This window comes from Trichomycterus rosablanca, chromosome 4 (genome assembly GCF_030014385.1).
Source record: "Trichomycterus rosablanca isolate fTriRos1 chromosome 4, fTriRos1.hap1, whole genome shotgun sequence".
NCBI classification, from domain to species: domain Eukaryota; kingdom Metazoa; phylum Chordata; class Actinopteri; order Siluriformes; family Trichomycteridae; genus Trichomycterus; species Trichomycterus rosablanca.
Genome location: NC_085991.1, coordinates 44,390,865 through 44,413,054, shown reverse-complemented (window position 1 = coordinate 44,413,054; position 22,190 = coordinate 44,390,865). Strand labels below are relative to the sequence as shown.

The 22,190-nt window shown below is 41.2% G+C and overlaps 1 protein-coding gene across 1 annotated transcript in view; it reads right to left on the bottom strand.

The window, feature by feature from the left end:
• The window catches only part of capn1 (calpain 1), an 83,113-nt gene that overhangs the window by 32,644 nt on the left and 28,279 nt on the right, over positions 1–22,190 (bottom strand). The window contains exons 2-4 of the mRNA XM_062994375.1: positions 14,917–15,336; positions 6,760–6,829; positions 1,865–1,983 (exon numbers count right to left, since the gene is read on the bottom strand). Coding sequence (XP_062850445.1) covers positions 1,865–1,983; positions 6,760–6,829; positions 14,917–15,168 — 441 coding nt within the window. The 5' untranslated portion in view covers positions 15,169–15,336. The remainder of the gene's footprint in view (positions 1–1,864; positions 1,984–6,759; positions 6,830–14,916; positions 15,337–22,190) is intronic.

Here is a 22,190-nt window from a genome sequence, read left to right as displayed (position 1 = left end):
TAAGATCCTCAGAGAGTTCTTTGCCATGAGGTGCCATGTTGGAACTTTCAGTGACCAGTATGAGAGAGTGTGAGAGCTGTACTACTAAATTGAACACACCTGCTCCCTATGCACACCTGAGACCTAGTAACACTAACGAGTCACATGACATTTTGGAGGGAAAATGACAAGCAGTGCTCAATTTGGACATTTAGGGGTGTACTCACTTTTGTTGCCGGTGGTTTAGACATTAATGGCTGTATATTGAGTTATTTTGAGGGAAGAATAAATTTACACTGTTATATAAGCTGCACACAGACTACTTTTCATGGTGTCAAAGTGTCATTTTGTCAGTGTTGTCCCATGAAAAGATATACTTAAATATCTGCAGAAATGTGAGGGGTGTACTCACTTTTGTGATACACTGTATATATGTATTCTTGAACATCACATTCCAAAACCATGACAGTCTCGGCTTTTCAAATGATTTGTACATATCTGTGCCCACACAGTCCAAAGAGCATCTGTGAAATCAGTCTCTGATGTTTGTGTAGAAGGCTTGGCTTTCAACCAATGTTTCGCAACGTTCCAAGATTGGATTGTGCTTTTTCCTTTAAATTATGCACTACAAACATTATATGGACAAAAGTATTGGGACATCCCTTCTAATCTGAACCAGTATGACTGTGCCCCTGTGCACAAAACAAGGTCTATAAAGACAAGAAGAAAAGCTTGGTTTAAAAAAACTCCAGGGCCCATTAATTAAAGCTTTCTTGATCAATAACAGTGCCCAGCCATGCAAATGCTCTTTTGATTAGGGATGTTTTGATGAGGGACGTTGTAGCCTAGTGGTTAAGGTACTGGACTTGTAATCAGAAGGTCACTGGTTCAAGCCCCACCACTGCCAGGTTGCTGATGTTGGGCCCTTGAGCAAGACCCCTAACCCTCAATTGCTTAGACTGTATACTGTCACAGTACTGTAAGCGTCTGCTAAATGCTGAAAATGTAAATGATTTTAATGGGCAACATTCACACAGATCTACTTTAAAGTCTTGTGAGAAGCCTTCTGAGAAGAGTGGTTGTTCTTATAGCTGAAAAGACCTGAATATACAGGTCACTCTATCGAAACTGTAATACAGTTTGGTGAAAAGAGGTGTCCAACAAGGTGCTGAAATTTAAAAACTTGCATGGTGTCCAGCTTTATTAATGTTTGAGCTGTTGTAGGTCTCAGATGCTTCTATTTTCTAATAACAGCACTTAAATACCACCGGCAGCTCTAGTAGGGCAGAAATTTTACGAACTCACACTGCATTCCACGATGATGCCACATTTAAGTCACTGAGGTTGTCAGCACATACGTTCTAATGCCAAGGTTTGTCTACAGAGACTCTGTGGCTTGGTGCTCGTTTTATTCACCAGTTAGTAAAGGACGTGGCTTTTAAATTAAATTTAAATTTTAAAAATAAATAAATTTTAAACTGGTTCTGTTTAGGCTTCTTAGAACCTTGGTGGTATTTAAAAACCGGCCCGCTTTTGCACCAGTTTTTATTAAAGTCAAGGATGCACCATTAACCAAGGGTGCTGCACAACAGAAGTAAACAGTAGTAACAAGCTCACAGAGCACACAGATTACCTGTAAGCATTTGTGGTCCTGGTTCGGTTTATTTTTGGTGAAAAAGTGCTGAACGGTTCAAAATTAGGTTTGACAACTCGAACGAAACCCATTCCTCGTTGGTCGAAAAGCACTTAATTTGGCCAAGTAGTATACTTTATTTTTTACATGAACTGTGCAAGTTTTGTGTAAACAAAGGCACTGAAATTTTATTACCAAAAGAAGAAAAAAGCCCCCCATGTCATGGTTTCTTTCAATTACAGTTTAGTATACCTGAAAGTGGAAAATGCCGGCGTAGCCGCTGCTGAAGTTCTGTCCATGTGGAACCACGCGATGCAGCAGGTTATCATTAAGAGTAAGAGATGCAATAGCAGCCAGCAGCCAACAATCACCTGCAACACACACAGAGGTCGGTATTATTATATTAAAGGGGTCCATCACTGACCATGTATTACTGTAGAGGAGTAACATTTCTACATCTAAACCCAACACTCAGACTAATTTTAACAGCCCAAAGCAAATTGTCCAGGAATGTTTATTGAAATGCACTTTTATTTTTAGATTAGAAATCACTGTTATAATATACAATAGAATTTTATTTATAAGCAAACTTACTGTACAGTAAAAACTATACAGATAAGTTACAGTATGTTAAATACATCAGAACGGATTTAGAACAAATTGAAATAGAAAACAATAACTAAAAGAGGTAATGAAAGACAAATGGATATGCTGCATGTATATACATGTTTCTTGCTCAGACTTGATTAATTACTAACATGAAAACAACTTATGTTCCTCTATAAAGCAAACTAAATGCAGTGGTTCACTCATTTAGTTTCAAGCTGTTTCGAGGTTCTGTTTTGATTTTCTTTAGAGAAAACAGCTGTGCTGAACAACAGCTGTGTTAAGCTTATGTTAGAAATTTCCGGTACTTCAGGCATTAATGGGTGGGCTGGGAACAGGCTAGTATGACATTTACTCTACTGCATAGCATAGGCTGGAGCAGACACACAACAGATACTATAACATCATGGACTTACACTTCTTTGTTTTTGTTTATTCACTCAGGAATTGACTTTGCTGACAAATAATGACCACCTATTTATTCTGTTCAGCATTGCAGGGGGTCTGATTCCCTATGATACATGATAATGTACAGTATTACTATTATTAATAATCATTTTCTTCTTCTTCTTTCAGGCTGCCCCCATTAGAGGTTGCCACAGCGAATAATTCTTCTCCACCTTGCCTGGTCCTGAACATCCTCCTCTGTCATCACAATCAGCTGCATCCATAAAACTCCTTTTTGGCCTTCCTCTCCTTCTCCTCCCTGGTGGCTCCATCATCAGCTCTATTCTCCTGTTAGAACTCTCATCCCTGCTCTGCACATGCTCAAACCATCTAATGTGGCCTCCCTAACTTTGTTTCCAGAACATCCTACCTGTGGCATCCCTCTAATAAACTCGTTCCTAATCTTGTCTATCTTCGTCACTCCCAATGAGAATTGCACCTTCATCTGTGCCACCTCCAGCTCCTTCTCTGGTCATTTTGTCAGTGCGACTGCCTCCAAACCATATAACATATTGGGCCTCACTACTGTCTTCTAAACTCACTCTGTTAGATACCCTTCTATCACAAATCACTCCTGTCACTATGCCATCCACTCCACCTAAACTCATAGATTATTATATATTATTATTATAATGTATACAAAATCTACTAAAAAGCCAAGAGTGATGTTTCCCCTTTCAAAGTAGAAACACACATTGCTGGAAGGAAGGGCTAGTCTAAGATCAAGAAATACTTCTTGTAAAGAATTAGTACAAACAGTGAGTCATGGGTGTATAATAAACCCAACTGAAACTCATTAAGGATCAGTTTAGCTTTCCCCAGTCTCTCACGCTGCTTCAAACCAACAGGAATCAAATGACTGAAGTTCCCGAAACTTTGCTTTGCTTTCATTAAAAACTTGCTAATAACGAGAACCAACCGGTCAGCTAAACACAAATAACGAGTGAGTTGTTTTAGTAAAGAGATAGATGTGAAAAACAGCAGTCAAAGTAAAAGGTGAACCAATCTCTAAATAACTACAAAAATGAGCCTCTGTCAACTCACTAACATGCTTGCTAACTACACCGATAAGGCATAACATTGTGACCACCTCCTTGTTTCTACATTCACTGCCCATTTTATCAGCTCAACTTACCACATAGAAGCACTTTGTAGTTCTACAATTACTGACTGTAGTCCATCTGTTTCTATACATACCTTTTTCGCCTACTTTCACCCTGTTCCTCAATGGTCAGGACACCCACAGGACCACTACAGAGCAGGTATTATTTAGGTGGTGGATCATTCTCAGCACTGCAGTGACACTGACATGGTGGTGGTGTGTTAGTGTGTGTTGTGCTGGTATGAGTGGATCAGACACAGCAGCACTGATGGAGTTTTAAACACCTCACTGTCACATACAGGGGTTGGACAATGAAACTGAAACACCTGGTTTTAGACCACAATAATTTATTAGTATGGTGTAGGGCCTCCTTTTGCGGCCAATACAGCGTCAATTCGTCTTGGAAATGACATATACAAGTCCTGCACAGTGGTCAGAGGGATTTTAAGCCATTCTTCTTGCAGGATAGTGGCCAGGTCACTACGTGATGCTGGTGGAGGAAAACGTTTCCTGACTCGCTTCTCCAAAACACCCCAAAGTGGCTCAATAATATTTAGATCTGGTGACTGTGCAGGCCATGGGAGATGTTCAACTTCACTTTCATGTTCATCAAACCAATCTTTCACCAGTCTTGCTGTGTGTATTGGTGCATTGTCATCCTGATACACGGCACCGCCTTCAGGATACAATGTTTGAACCATTGGATGCACATGGTCCTCCAGAATGGTTCGGTAGTCCTTGTCAGTGACGCGCCCATCTAGCACAAGTATTGGGCCAAGGGAATGCCATGATATGGCAGCCCAAACCATCACTGATCCACCCCCATGCTTCACTCTGGGCATGCAACAGTCTGGGTGGTACGCTTCTTTGGGGCTTCTCCACACCGTAACTCTCCCGGATGTGGGGAAAACAGTAAAGGTGGACTCATCAGAGAACAATACATGTTTCACATTGTCCACAGCCCAAGATTTGCGCTCCTTGCACCATTGAAACCGACGTTTGGCATTGGCACGAGTGACCAGAGGTTTGGCTATAGCAGCCCGGCCGTGTATATTGACCCTGTGGAGCTCCCGACGGACAGTTCTGGTGGAAACAGGAGAGTTGAGGTGCACATTTAATTCTGCCGTGATTTGGGCAGCCGTGGTTTTATGTTTTTTGGATACAATCCGGGTTCGCACCCGAACATCCCTTTCAGACAGCTTCCTCTTGCGTCCACAGTTAATCCTGTTGGATGTGGTTTGTCCTTCTTGGTGGTATGCTGACATTACCCTGGATACCGTGGCTCTTGATACATCACAAAGACTTGCTGTCTTGGTCACAGATGCGCCAGCAAGACGTGCACCAACAATTTGTCCTCTTTTGAACTCTGGTATGTCACCCATAATGTTGTGTGCATTGCAATATTTTGAGCAAAACTGTGCTCTTACCCTGCTAATTGAACCTTCACACTCTGCTCTTACTGGTGCAATGTGCAATTAATGAAGATTGGCCACCAGACTGGTCCAATTTAGCCATGAAACCTCCCACACTAAAATGACAGGTGTTTCAGTTTCATTGTCCAACCCCTGTATATCCAGCCAACAGCGCCCCGTGGGCAGCGTCCTGTGACCACTGATGAAGGTCTAGAAGATGACCAACTCAAACAGCAGCAATAGATGAGTGATCGTCTCTGACTTTACATCTACAAGGTGGACCAACTAGGTAGGAGTGTCTAATAGAGTGGACAGTATTTAAAAACTCCAGAAGCACTGCTGTGTCTTATCCACTCATACCAGCACAACACACACTAACACACCACCACCATGTCAGTGTCACTGCAGTGCTGAGAATGACCCACCACCCAAATAATACCTGCTCTGTGGTGGTCCTGTGGGGGTCCTGACCATTGAAAAACAAGGTGAAAGCAGGTTAGAAAGATATGTAGAGAAACAGATGGACTACAGTCAGTAATTGTACAACTACAAAGTGCTTCTATATGGCAAGTGAAGCTGATAAAATGGACAGTGTGTGAAGAAACCAGGAGGTGGTTTTAATTTTATGGCTGATCGGTGTATCTTATTACCACGAGTATAAGGCTGCTTTCATATGATAAGAACATCGTTTACTGTGAGACAAGGTGCATATTGCTGTAAATATTACGCGGCAAGCTGCTCCCGTATTTAGGGCTCACCACAGTGGATCATTCTGGTGTGCAGACCTGACTTTTTTTTACATTAGATGCTATTCCTGATGAAACCCTCCTTATTTTATCTGGGTTTGTGACCGACACAGAGAGCACACTGAGAAGTGCACCTCACAATGGATAGACTGTTTGAGTATACTCGCCAACTGCTGTCTACGTCATATAAACAATTTGTCTCATTGGAGGAGCTTTGAAAGGATCAGTGGCAAACAAGCTGTAAAAACTGAGAGCCTAATCACTAAATCTGATCAGGGTAGGGCAGCAGGAAAATAAGCAGCACGGTCTCACTTCACAGGAAACAATAGCACAATCTGCCACATACTATGTTAGTTTTGTAACCTGAAGTCACCCCAACCCCAATATTAAACCACTGGTAATTATCAAACCAGACTTTAAGTCAAATTAAACATACCACTAAATCTGAGCACTAAATCTGACCACTAAATCTGTTGAACTGACACCTCATCGATGGGACTGCTTCTTGCCTAAATGTCAACAAAACAAGTTAAATTAACTGTTGTTTGTACTACAGTGACATTTTCAGTCAAATTACCAGTAAAACTGTCAGGAAAAGTGAAAATACCACATTTAACCAAACCCTAATGGGTACCATCACCATGAGACAGTCTGGGAAATGTCGTAGTAATACTTTGTAGCAACAGGACAGTGCAGAATTTCTAAGACTCCAACAAAGCATTATGTTTACTAGTGTAATGGACACTTGGAGAAAAATGCAGCTGTGTGTCGTCTACAATCTATTTTTAGTGGCTGTTCGAGTATGACAGGGAGATTCCTGAAAAGCAGACTCACCCAGTGCTCCCTGACAGACGTCTGTGCGAGTAGCTCCATCAATAATGAACTGGGGGTTTGAGCAGATCTCCTGTAAACACGTACACAGTTTTAACGTTATTACAAAAATAATCAGACATTTGTGTTCATATACTGTACATACTGTCTTAAATGAATACAATAGTTAAAAAAACTAAAATGAATTTATGAACCATCTAATTACAAAAACATTACATTTACATTTGCCATGAAGCAGACACTTTATTCAAAGCAACTTACAGTACTGTGACCGTATACACAGATCAGCCGTAACATTAAAACCACCTCCTTGTTTCTACACTCACTGTTCATTTTATCAGCTCCACTTACCATATAGAAGCACTTTGTAGTTCCACAATTACTGCCTGTAGTCCATCTGTTTCTCTACATACCTTTTTAGCCTGCTTACCCTGTTCTATAATGGTCAGGACCCCCACAGGACCACCACAGAGCAGGTATGATTTAGATGGTGGATCATTCTCAGCACTGCAGTGACACTGACATGGTGGTGGTGTGTTAGTGTGTGCTGTGCTGGTATGAGTGGATCACACAGCAGCGCTGCTGGAGTTTTTAAATACCGTGTCCACTCACTGTCCACTCTATTAGACACTCCTACCTAGTTGGTCCACCTTGTAGATGTAAAGCAGAGACAATCGCTCATCTATTGCTGCTGTTTGAGTTGGTCATCTTCTAGACCTTCATCAGTGGTCACAGGACGCTGCCCACGGGGCGCTGTTGGCTGGATGTTTTTGGTTGGTGGACTATTCTCAGTCCAGCAGTGACAGTGAGGTGTTTAAAAACTCTGATCCACTCATACCAGCACAACACACACTAACACACCACCACCATGTCAGTGTCACTGCAGTGCTGAGAATGATCCAACACCCAAATAATACCTACTCTGTGGTGGTCCTGTGGGGGTCCTGACCATTGAAAAACAGCATGAAAGGGGGCTAACAAAGCATGCAGAGAATCAGATGGACTACAGTCAGTAATTGTAGAACTACAAAGTGCTTCTATATGGTAAGTGGAGCTGATAAAATGGACAGTGAGTGTAGAAACAAGGAGGTGGTTTAAATGTTATGGCTGATTGGTGTATTGTCTAAGCAATTGAGGGTTAAGCGCCTTGCTCAGGGGGCCAACAGTGGCAACCTGGCAGTGGCGGGGCTTGAACCAGCGACATTTTGATTACTAGTCTAGTATCTTACCTGCTAGGCTCCAAATGCTCTACAATGTATTTAAAACATTCTTTTATCTTTTATGAATGATTATTAATTAGACTTTGGGGTGAGATTGACGTCTCTTATTTGTAGCTATATTAGCCATTAGCTCCTGACAACAATGTGTCTGCATGTTAGCCCTTAGCAAGTGTTGTTGTGGCTTCTGTGCTTGAGTCATCTCTTTAAGAGCAGAACCCAACCCAACATTTCCTTCAAAACACTTGAAGCCTGGCTTAGCCTCCAACACCTACCCACACTGCCTTCCTTCTTTCCCACACCTACCAAACCTACCAATAACAACTCGGCTCTACATGCTAATAGCGGGCCAGCCTGACAGGAACTACTTAGGGATCATTCCTGTCAACAACAGCATTAATGTGAGGTTTAGAGAGGGCGTATAGGTAGAGAGAAGTGGGCAGATTCTGGAGATGGTCTGTGGGGTGGTGGAGGAGGGTTAGTCATTCAGAAACCGGTTAGAAACAACAGGTTGGAGAGAGCAGATCAAGCATGAAGGTTACTCTAGTGTAGAGCAGTGCAGCACTTAAACCTCTTTAGAAAAGCATGTGGTGAATGTCCCTGTGGACCAACATGTAACTTCACTCGCCATTTTAGACCAGCACAAGTCCCAACAGGAGACCGAATGCAGCGTGCAGACAGATTTAATCCGGCATATGGCTTCTTTTTTTATTACATTTACAGATGGCCCAAAAATATAGAACCAATATAGTGTTCAAAAGAATGTGACACACCTAGCAACAAAATCAGCCAAGTTTTTGCTTGGAGATTGGTCCTAAGTTGCTCTTAAGATAAAACTTCTAGTTAGTAGTAGTAGTTAGTCGCTGCACTACCTTGAGCATCTGGCACCACCCAGATTTAGCACTTTGACGCTTGTTTTTTACCTCTTGCCTCTTAATATATTTTTGTTTATGCATTTTCTCCCCTTTTTCTCCCTTTTAGCGTGTCCAATTGCCCGATTGCGTTATGCTTCCTCTCCACCAATGCCGATCCCCAATCTGGTTGAGGAGAACGAAGCTAATCCACGCTCCCTCCGACACGAGGGAAGCAGCTGTATGCATCTTGTCACTAGGGATGTCCCGATCCGATCTCACAGATCGGGATCGGGGCCGATCAAGGTATTTTTAACCGATCGGAAATCGGCTTTACTAATGCCGATCATAACCCGATCTTTTGTTTTACGTCAGCATGTCCGCTGTGTGGAAATACTTTAAATTGGAAAGTGAAACGAGTCCAGCAGCGGTGTAATGTCTGCAATGCGAGCGTTTCACGAGGCGGTGGGAGCAGAGCTGCGTTCATTACTGTAGAATTTTACTGTTTATATCAGGGGTCTCAAACTCAATTTATCTGGGGGCCGCTGGAGGTAGAGTCTAGGAGCGGCTGGGCCGCATCAAGTATTCCACAAAAAAAGGGTTTCAGGTATTCCAAACAAAAGTACAACTGATCCAAACTTCTCAATCTTTATTAATAACAGTTCAGAACATGAACAATTCTTCAGAACATAGGCTTCTTTTACCTACTCTTTGCTGCCAGAAACCTTCAAAGATCCATTATTCCCAGAATTGTCTTACATCTTGAAGGTTTTCTTTGGGTCATTTAGTGAAAGTCACAACACTTGTAACCGTGACTTGTTTTGAGTTATGAGATTTGCAGTATGACTGTTGTTAGGTATTTGTTGATGATGAAAAGAAGGCTGGTCTATAGAATCCACAATTAATGCCAACTTCAGTGGTTATACAGTTTGAAAATGTTTTATGGGATGTTCTGTACTAAAATGACACATTACACATCCCTAAATGTTTTAAATGTTCTATCAACATGTTTTTTCTATTATATTTTAATTAAAAACAACTATTGTGAGATTTATATCCACTTGTCCTGTTTGCATTACACAGGAGAGACCCCCCCTATTGTTAATAAAAAAATTTTACTAACACAAGTAACGAAGTAACGTTTACTCTGAGTACGGTGTAAATGAGTTACTTTTTTACTTGAGTAGGTTTTTAGACTAGTAATTTTACTCGTATTTCAGTAAAAATTATTTAAAGTAGTTGTACTTTTACCTGAGTACAATATTTTAGTACTCTTTCCACCTCTGCCCAATACCTGAGTGTTTGGGATATTATTCAGAGAGCCCTTTCTCTATATATTCTGAGAGGAATTTGAAAATTTTATCATTGTTCATAGCTTTTTTGAGCACTTCGTTTTTCTTATCATTATTAAATGTATCTCTCAGGTGTTTATGCATTTCACATTCATAAATAAAGTGATCTAGATTTTATTCTTTTTGTTTACATCCTTCTGCTCTACCAAATCTCTCCGCCACTGAGCTAACTCTGGTGTCCATGTTACTTCACCTCTCTTAATTCTTAATATCAAGTGCATTGTCTGTTTTATATATTTTAAATTCTTGCTCTTTTTGATTAAATTGTTCTTGGTAAATTCGTTTTCTTTTGCGATCGCACCTTTCTGTCCTCTGTACCTTGCACTGGCTGACAGGATATATTTTCCTTCCACTTGGTGTCGCTCTGAATCACGTTTCAGCCAAGTGACGTTGCTAATACGTTGCTAAGTGAAAAAAATAATAAAATGCGAAGGGTAAAGGGTTGCGCAACGACTCGGCAAAATAGGTGCATGTGAGAAAACCGCGCGGGCCGCACTAACAATGAACTTTGACGTTATGTCGGGGGCCACAAAATATCGACCTGCGGGCCGCAACTGGCCCGCGGGCCGCGGGTTTGAGACCCCTGGTTTATATGGTGTGTGAGTCGAGGATCACTCCGGTTTACAAAACAATAACTTTTAATCCGAGTATGAAAACTTCAGGACCATAACATACAGCTTTTACGAGTTTACGTGTTACAAGACTGAACGACATCTCAGTATCAAGCTCTCTGATTGGCTTAGTTATGTAACCGAGCGTGGTAGTGATGCACTCGCTTAATAAAGAAATAAAATACACCGTATATTCACAAATTGTCGGGAGCAAAACACTTTATTAACTTCTTCTGTTCCGAATAGCGGACAGCTAGAGCCGAGCACGCTATCCCATGCACTATGGAAGCCCCAAAGGGTCAAAACACACTCACTTTGCGTAGACCCGTCCATCAAACCATTGTCACAATACAAGCACTTTAAGAACTGGCTTTCCTTCATAACAAAAGAGTGACTTTCCATTTTATTTTGGTATTCAGGTTTTACTGTAATGCTGTTAAGTAACTTATTTGTTTTTTTATATTCCAAGTTAAGCTGCTACACCACTTGTGAGTGGAGATTTTTGTTCATTTTTAGTGTATCACTGCATTAAACAGAATTATGTTCTTTGAATATAAAGTTCAAAGTGAAACTGTAATTATCTCACTTCATTTTTACTACAATGCTGCACTAGGTTTGTTTACTTTTATTTTGTAAAAGAACATTAAGCAATAGCTTGGATGCAGGCAATTTTTTTCCTAGAGCACTGCAGAGCTATTCAGTTGTTAAACATGTACATTGGATTAATTTGAATAACTGTAATGTACTTGAAGTGTGCACTGTGTGAACAGTATTATCTAGTTCTTATCTAGACAATAACTAGAAAATACAAGTATCGGTTTAATCGGTATCGGATCGGGATCAAAATTAAAGATCGGGAACAAAAAAACGTGTTCGGGACATCCCTACTTGTCACCTACACATAAACGAGTGCAATGCGGATCAGCACTGTGTACGGAGAGACACACCCTGACAGCACTCTTTTCCCGTCTCTGTGTAGGCGCCATCAATCTGCCAGCAGAGGTCGTCATTGCATTAATTATGAGAGAGACCGTATCGGGCTTTAATCCCACCCCATCTGAACAACAGGCCAATTGTTGTTCATGTGGTTGCTCAGCCCAGCCGGCATACAACGTATTTGAGATCCCAGCTCTGGTTCCAGCGTGTGTTTTTACCGCCGCGCCACCTGAACGGCAAAAATTTTACTGATCTTTGACCCTGTTTGCCTGTGACCTTTTCAAAGTGCTGCCAATGAGACTAACTGTTTACATGACGTTGACAAACATGGCAAAGAAAAACTGATTCTTGCTTTTTCACAAAACCCTGAAATGTTGGTTTTCACTTTAGCTTAGAACCACAACATTGTGGGGGAAAAAAACAGCATGAGACTAGAGAGCTGCGGAACTGAGAAACTGTGTCTGCATTTTAGACTTTAAGTTTCTTCATCCTGGAATCGCTGTTGTGACATTTGCACAGCCTCCCGGTGACCAAAGCATAAAATATGTTGGTTGTCAAGCACAGACTTGACTTTTTGGTACAGCCTATATATTCATGTGCAGGACTTTGAGAAGGGTATTCCAAAAGCTTAATTTAGCCTGATATAGCCATATTTGTCAACATCCTGCTGTAACACTAAATCATATTCACAATAAAGAAACATTTAAAGAATCTTCATTAATAATTTAATGCACTTTTTGTAATGTCAGTCTACCACAGCCTATATTGGTAAAATATTTTTATATTAGTCTATTAATCTTACCATTACCCCTGATTGATAGTAGGTACAGTGTTGCTGGGTTTTAATGTCTTACCTCCAAACATAGCCATTGTAGCCAAATAAATCAAACTGACTACAAAATTTTCATTCTTCAGGTCATAAGCAAAACACTCCAGACAAGCTTGAAACTACAGAATTTGGCAAGGGGTTTCCTCCTGACAGCCTCTAAACCCATAGCGATGTAAACCCATCTTCTTTTAACCAAAAACAGACAGGTTAACAGATTACAAACAAGCTTATAGCGTCCCAAAGTATAAACACATCAGAGTTTCATATTAACATGTCACACATGCTTTATTGATGTAGAACAGTAAAATGAACATAACAACAGTGAGCAGAACCAGTTCAGATTTTAAATTGCAGAATCTGTAGCAAATAGTTCATTATATTCACTAAAAAAATATGCTAACCAAAATTAATAAAGATGCATTTGGTTTATTAAAACTCCAGAGTGTGTTAACAGGCCTATCTTAAACATTAAGTCTGCACTATCCACTACCGATGTTAAATCTAGATTAAAAAAACTGTTTTAGCAGACGGCATTAGACGCTCAAAATGATTGTGATGGTTTTGCTGTTTTAAATTTTAGGTGTCACATTTACTTTTAATATGCTTTACTATACGTAAATGTACAGCACTTTGGATTATTTTATTTATTTTATTAGGATTTTAACCTCATGTTTTACACACTGGTTACATTTATGACAGGACAGCTAATTACTGGTTAAACAAGTTTTTAATGTCAAACAGTCATGGACAATTTTGTATCTCTAGTTCACCTCACCAGCGTGTCTTTGTACTGTGGGAGGAAACCAGAGCTCCACGAGGAAACCCACGCTGACACGAAAAAGGACATGCAAACTACACACAGAAAGGACCCGGACCGCTCCACCTCAGAATCAAACCCAGGACTTTGTTGCTGTGGGTCAACAGTGCTACCCACCGAGCCAATGTGCTGCCCTGCACTTTAGTTTAAATGTACATCACATAAAGATCAACATGTGAAGTCATACTCCATACTGACCCAAATGCTTCTGTTTGGGATTTCAATGCATAGTAGTTCAGCCGTACATGATTTAAATAATACAGGTAAAGAATTTTACCTGGTTTAGAATAACAGTGCACTTTCTCTATAAGAAACTGGTGCATGTGGACTGAGGCCGTGTCTCAACTCAGCAGTCCAAGCTCTCATGTGTGTAGAGATCTGTAGCTCTGCTCTCTGTTCAGATCAAGCGTCAGCTTACATACTAAAAGGTTAATCATATATTTTGTACAACTGCCATTATTTAGCATAACAGTCAGGATTTGTGCTGTGCAGTGGAAATGCAAAACTCTTTCAGTAACCGTTTTACAAGAGCTCGGGAACTTTACTTAACCAGCAGTGTCTAATTTATTTATTCATTAGAATTTTAATGCCATGTTTGGCATGTACACCGATCATTTGCTATTAAGCAGACACTTTATTCAAAGCATCTTACAGTACTGTGACAGTATACACTGATCAGCCATAACCACCTCCTTGTTTCTACACACACTGTCCATTTTATCAGCTCCACTTACGATACAGGAGCACTTTGTAGTTCTACAATTACTGACTGTAGTCCATCTGTTTCTCTGCATGCTTTGTTAGCCCCCTTTCATGCTGTTCTTCAATGGTCAGGAATGACCCTGGACTACTACAGAGCAGGTATTATTTGGGTGGTAGATCATTCTCAGCACTGCAGTGACACGGTGGTGGTGCACTACAATGGATAAGACACAGCAATGCTGACAGAGTTTTTAAACACCTCACTGTCACTGCTGGACTGAGAATAGTCCACCAACCAAAAACATCCAGCCAACAGCGTCCTGTGACCACTGATGAAGATCTAGAAGATGACCAACTCAAACAGCAGCAATAGATGAGCGATCGTCTCTGACTTTACATCTACAAGGTGGACCAACTAGGTAAGTCTAATAGAGTGGACAGTGAGTGGACACGGTATTTAAAACTCCAGCAGCGCTGCTGTGTCTGATCCATTCATACCAGCACAACACACACTATCACACCCCCACTATGTCATTTTTATGGTTCCAGGCATGTGTACTTGTTGTCTTTACTTAGTGTATTTGGGGAATTCTATTAGAATGTTTTTATCGTTACAGGTTTTTATTGTTACATTTCACAGGTTGGTGGGTTTTCTCCATTCATCAGGTGTTGGTGGGTTGTTCTGGTGTGGCCTATTCTGCACCTTGTGTATAGCTTGGTCTATATGTCGTCCTTGGTTTAATGTTGATGTTTAGGTGTCAGCAGTGTGTAAAAACATGGTGGAAATGCATCTTTTACTGTCCAACATCCCTCTAGTTGTGTATATACAGTGTATATTGACTCACCGTTGGCCTCATCCAGCGAACGCCGTAGGTTTTGGACGAGCTTGGTCCAAGTTCGTTAAAACCCAGCGAGGAGGCGACAGCTGGGAAGTACGTGTCCTCAAACAAGGTATTCCTCTGGATGCACTGTGACCTCAGCATCTCATAGTCCTGACCCAGAAACTTGACAGCATTGTTATTCTGACCCAGACCTTCATTTCGGTCCCACACGCTGCGAAGCTTAGCCGCCATTCCCGTAGCAAAAACCGGCTCCATGTTTCCCGCTGCTGCAAGCCTTTCAGCAAAGAAAATTTAGCCAATAACTGAACTTCACCCCTTGTGTTGTTCAATCAGAGAGGATTCAGGAGTCCCGCTAGGACGGCTGTGGGGAGTGAAGAAGAGGCTGGCTCATGTGGTAAAAAGTGAAAGCTGGACCAGAGGCACCTATAAAAGACAACAAAAAAAGTTGATTACAAAAGTGCTGAGAGAAAACAGGACACAAAAGCTGTAAACAAGTGACGAATAAAAAAAAAAAAACTTTATTATAGGAGTGGAAAAACACATTGTGCAGATGCTTCCAGACAGGTGTACTGCATAATACATATATGTTTGTTTGTTTATTAGGATTTTAACGTCATGTTTTACACTTTGGTTACATTCATGACAGGAACGGTAGTTACTCATTACACAAGGTTCATCAGTTCACAAGGTTATATCGAACACAGTCATGGACAATTTAGTGTCTCCAATTTACCTCACTTGCATGTCTTTGGACTGTGGGAGGAAACCGGAGCACCCGGAGTAAACCCGCGCAGACACGGGGAGAACATGCAAACTCCACACAGGAAGGACCCGGACCGCCCCACCTGGGGATCGAACCTAGGACCTTCTTCTTGTGAGGCAACAGTGCTACCCACTTAGCCACCGTGCCGCACGCATAAAACATTTAATGCAAATTATGTATCAAACTACAAATCAAATTACAAAAGGAAAAAAAGAGAGTTCATTAGTGGAGGAGCATAAATGGCAGGAGCTTCAGTCACAAAGGCTCATTAACCAGCTAATGGTTCAATAAACTCCAATTTAATTGCAATGAGGGCCACAATGGAGAGCTATTTAGACTCCCTGTATAATGTCCCTGATGTGGTGAATATCAGTGCCAACAATAATACTAACTTTGTCATGAGGTGAGTAAGCAAGTGTCAGCAAGAACCGTTGAGTTAACAGACCAGAATTCCAGAAAAGATAGAGCACAATGTTTGCTGTTTTATTTTAGGAACATTGTGCACGCAAGCACAGTCATGCTGGAACAACTTCCTGCTGTCACACAGCCCGGATACACAGGGCGGTTGCGTCGGGAAGGGCATCCTCTGTAATAGCTGTGCCAAAATGAATCATCATTTATTCAGACTGTTTGCATAACCAGTGTGGTATAAATGTTCTAATGGAGGAGGTCTTTTTCTGGATGACAACTCCTCCTCCCCATCCACGGAGTAAATGCTCTGACTAATTTTACATCATACACCATGCCCCTTATGCCTAGTTCATACTACATGATTTTTGCCCTGATTTTAGCTTGCCGACAGGTCCCTACCAAATGTGCCAGCTCAGACGTGCATAAACGACTTTGACCATTCACTTCTTGCAGGCGTGCATTTTTGAACATGGTATTATTACACCCGGTCACTTCTAGTGTGTGTTTCCTGACAAAATGTAGTTTGGGAGACCAAAAAGACTCATCTGAGATTCCTCCTGGTGATAGATGGTGTAGTATGTGACCCCCTATCACCAATCAATCGTGTAGCGTGTATTGTGAAACCACACTGACTTAAAATACAAGGGATCAAGTTGTGTAGTGTGAACTGTACAGCAATCCATCACCAGGTCTCAACCCAGTAAAACACATCTGAAAGATTTTAAACTGACTTGTTAAACTGGGTTTTAATTAAAAGTCGTTTTATTTCTTTATTCCAGTTTCAGACTAAGGCTTGCATATTTTTTGACCATGCACAACAAATTTGTTCTCTTAGCCCATTGTGGTCCAGCACTTAAGTGTAGCACTTTATCTTGTGGTGTGGTGAAATGATAATGAAACAGCTTTGAGACTGCAGTCTAAGATTCAATCCTAATCAAATTAATTGGTCCATAACAAAGTTAACTTAAAAAAAAAAAAAAAAAAAAAAAAACGTGTCAATGTCAAAATGCTGAGTACAAATATTCAGGTCCACATGTGTACTTATTGTATTCATTTATCTATCTATCATCAGTAATTATATTATCCTAAACTCTGCACTGTTAGAAGATTAAAGTAGAGCCGCTGGAGCTGTGCCAGTGTGCTGTCTGGCATGCAAATTAAACAGAGAGATTTTTCTTCTTTAGCTACACTATGCCAAACACTTCAGTAAATTACTGCATTGGGCCAGCATAAAAAAGCCCCACAGTCCCATTCAGTCCTTGAAGAGGGATGTAAAAAAGTGCCAGTACTTCCCTTATTCACATGTTGGTTTGTGTGTGAAGAAACCGAGACCAGGTGAGCATCATCTAGTGCCCCCTAGGTAATGCATTTTATATATGGTCATTACAAATCACCCAGGATTTCTAAACTAATCTACCTCTTCTAAACTACTCTAATAGATCTACCTACACCTACAGTGGTACCTTCAAACTCAACGTCAGCTGGTTCTGGGAGTGGCATCGAGTGTACAACACATTGAGTTTCAATATACTTTTTCCCATAAGGATGTATGGGAAACCTGGTAATCCGTTCCATGGTCTAACTGGTGTAACTGCATATATTTTAGGCTAATGTAAAATAATGGGGTTGACACTTATACACTAAAAATAACACGACTATAATATAAAAAACACTGAAATACAATTAAAAAACAGTTACAAATTCATTTACATGACAAGCAGCAAACCGCTTTTGCACTGGCTGTGCCGTTGTTTCCTATGCATTTTTGTCGCATTGGGTGCCTAGAATATTCTGCTAGCACACAAGTGCCGTGATTCTGAACACCCCAGTTTGAATCTCGGCTCTGCCACCGGTCAGCTAGGCACCGTCTAGCGTGCACAATTGGCAGTGCCTGCAGCAGACAATAATTGGCCACCGTGTTTGCTGGGTGGGATGTACAGACTAAGTGGGTGGGGGTTTCAAACACTGTGTAATGACCCTGGTTAGTAGATAGAGGCGGCTGTGCAGTAAGCATGGGCGAAAAGAAGGGGTCCGCTAGGACTGAGCGCGGGTCGGAGGAGGCGTGAGCAGCAATATACCCTCCTCGAATGCAATCAGGGATCCACAGCAGCAGAAGAAAGATGCTAAATCAAAAGAAAAAAGGGGAGAAAAATGCATAAATACATTTTTTAAAAATGCGCGGTGATCGCCGCTTAGTAAAGAGCAGTGGCAAACTAAGCAGCACACTCCATAGGAAACAACAGCACAGCCAGCGCAAAAGCGGTTTGTCGTCAGATATGGGTGGGATTAAGCCGGATAGGGTCTCTCTCATAACTAATGCAATTACGACCTCTGCTGGCTGATTGATGGCACCTGCACAGAGATGAGAAAGAGTGCTGTCAGGGTGTGTCTCTCCGTACACAGTGCTGAACTGTACTGCACTCGTGATAAGATGCATACGGCTGCTGGCCACGTGTCGGAGGGGGCATGGGTTAGCTTTGTTTTCCTCAATCAGAGCAGGGATCGGCATTGGTGGAGAGGGAGCATGACCCAATCGGGCAATTGGATGCACTAAAAGGGAGAAAAAGGGGAGAAAATCCATAAAGAAAATGTATTTTAAAAAAATACTAGTGTACTGTACTACTGCTTTCCATGGCATACTTAAAAAGCAGATCTTTAGTCTAAGAAATGCCTTTGGAATTCAGGCCAAACCTGTTCTCTCAGTGCCGTGATTAACAGTCCTGCACTCCGAACTGATCTGTTACTGTTTACTGATCCAGAATATTAGTGAGCAGGCCTCTCACCGTGTGAAAGCATTGAAGCAGCTGTCGGGGTGTGGTACTCTTGTATGGAAACTTAGCGCTGTGGACAGCTGCCAAAAGAAGGCGTGTATTCACTTTATTACTCACTGTACAGTGCAGTGTGTTTGCACAATGGATTTGCATCAGAAGCAGATAATCACCAACACAGTACGCCTGGAATACTAATCTGTTATGGGTGCAATTTGTTCATGCATTAGACCTAGTACTGAGTGGCTGGAACTGAACAGCAGATTTAGACCACAAACCCCAACCTCATTACACCAACAGAATCATGAAACACTCCAAACAGGCAAAACAATTGAATGTACACCGATCAGCTATAACATTTAAACCACCTCCTTGTTTCTACACTCATTGTCCATTTTATCAGCTCAACTTACCCATACAGGAGCACTTTGTAGTTCTACAATTACTGACTGTAGTAAATCTATTTCTCTTCATACTTTTTTAGCCTGCTTTCACTATGTTCTTCAATGGTCAGGACCACCACAGAGCAGGTATTATTTGGTTGGTGGATCATTCTCAGCACTGCAGTTACACTGACATGGTGGTGGTGTGTTAGTGTGTGTTGTCCTGGTATGAGTGGATAAGACACAGCAACGCTGCTGGAGTTTTTAAATACCGTGTCCACTCACTGTCCACTCTATTAGACACTCCTACCTAGTTGGTCCACCTTGTAGATGTAAAGTCAGAAATTATCATTTATCTATTGCTGCTGTTTGTGTTGGTCATCTTCTAGACCAGGGGTCATCAAACTACGGCCCGATGCTTTAATTTGACCGGCCCCTTTAACCACAGCAGCAATACATGTTGTCTGGCCACTGTTCATCTTCGAACTCACAGTATTATAACGGGGAAAAAAATAACAGAGGAAACAAAAATTGGCCACCCGGAGTCTCAGTAGATTATACGGCAGCGATCCAACGGGTGGCGCTCCGAGCATGAGGGGAGTGATCGGCGCAGCAATAGAGAGATGAGTGACCGCAGCCACTGAACTGTGTTGCAAAGTGGGATTTTGTTATGAAAATCCTCGTGTCCTGTGTTAATTTCATTAAAGCTAATGCTCTTAACTACAGGCAGTTTCAGAAGTTCTTGTCTGAGCTGAAGATTTGCTTTACTGAGATCCGCTGGCTGAGTTGGGGCGAGTTTTGAAATGTTTTAACGACCTGCTCCCGGAGATCAACGCATTTATGCATCCAAAATCAAAACTCAAGCACATTGTTTAATTTTTATGCTTCTCTTTCCATTGCTCCCCGATCTCAATAAAACATGCACTCAGAGTAACTACTGTTTTCGGGAGCATCTACTTCTGTGTGCAAACTTTTTCGAAGTTTAAACACCTTAAATCTCCAACCAGATCCAGACTCACTCATCAACATTTATTAGTTATTATGACTGGCAGTAACAAATATGGAACCTGACGCTTACTGTCGTCAGGCAAAAGCAGGCTCACAGTTCACACTGATTTTTTAAGGAAACACTGTGAGGTAGGATAATGGAAATTATTGAAATAAATAAAATTTCTGCATTATCATTATGAACTACAATTATACAAAGCACAGACAATACATCCAGTATACAGTGTATCACAAAAGTGAGTACACCCCTCACATTTCTGCAGATATTTAAGTATATCTTTTCATGGGACAACACTGACAAAATGACACTTTGACACAATGAAAAGTAGTCTGTGTGCAGCTTATATAACAGTGTAAATTTATTCTTCCCTCAAAATAACTCAATATACAGCCATTAATGTCTAAACCACCGGCAACAAAAGTGAGTACACCCCTTAGTGAAAGTTCCTGAAGTGTCAATATTTTGTGTGGCCACCATTATTTCCCAGAACTGCCTTAACTCTCCTGGGCATGGAGTTTACCAGAGCTTCACAGGTTGCCACTGGAATGCTTTTCCACTCCTCCATGACGACATCACGGAGCTGGCGGATATTCGAGACTTTGCGCTCCTCCACCTTCCGCTTGAGGATGCCCCAAAGATGTTCTATTGGGTTTAGGTCTGGAGACATGCTTGGCCAGTCCATCACCTTTACTCTCAGCCTCTTCAATAAAGCAGTGGTCGTCTTAGAGGTGTGTTTGGGGTAAGTAGTATATATAATGCACTAACTGTCAAAATATGATTTATGACCCCTGATTTATGACCCCCTTGCCCCCACCTCTGTGAGCGACAGGCTAGTTTGATTGACAGATCATGTTGACTGACATAGTATGGAACGCCCACCGGACCCGCCTCCCCCAACCCACCCAGCCCCATCCGCCCACCCGCCTCTCCCACCCCACTCACCCTCCCACCCCTAGCACACTCCAAACTACTCAGACACAAAAGCGATTTGTGTTGGTGTCTTAAAGCAAACATCATTTGATTAATACCAACTAAATATAAAATTATATTTTAAATAAATGAGATACATAGTTTTTCTTCACAGGTCAACACAACAAGCATAAACACACACACACACACACACACACACACACACACACACACACACACATACACCTCCCCAACCCACACACACCCCACCTCCCAACCCAAACACACACACACACACACGCACATACAACCACATACACACACCTAGGTTTTTAACATTGAAGTTTTTACAAAACCCCATTTTGTAACAATGTCTGTATATAGTGTTTAAGTAGCCGTATACTGTTGGAATTCTAGGGCAAAAAGCTTTAAAATGGCTAACGTATATGTAAATCAGACACATTTTAAGTATTTTACAGCAGCACTAATGTAGGGCCTAGTGTTCGTGATGCCAAATCGGTTTTGCATCAACGAGAAAAAGATATGTCAATGCGATGGTAGTATGTATAGCAAGTATTTTAAGGAAAGTTAAAATAAAACCTATTTGAATCTGTGGCTTACGATGATTGTAGGTCTAATAAAGAGTAAAGAGACAAGCATTGTTTAGTCTGTTAAAAGAAACATCAAACACATACACATACACATACACCTACACAACACTCCACCACTACTCAGACACATAAGTGATATAAGCTATCGTTTTAAAGTATGTATCATTGATTAATGCTAACTAAATATAAATTTATATTTTAAAATAAAATGTATAATAAACAAATAAATGAGATACTCAGTTTTTCTTCACAGGCCAACAAAACCACCCAAACCACAGACCCCCTACCACTCCACACACAAGGTTTATCTGTTTAGGGGCGCTTCATAGGTTTCTAACATTAAAAGACACTTAGGTGCGATGTCTCTATATATGTTAATGTTTAAGGTTTAGTTTTAAGGCTAGGGGTTATCTTTACTACAAA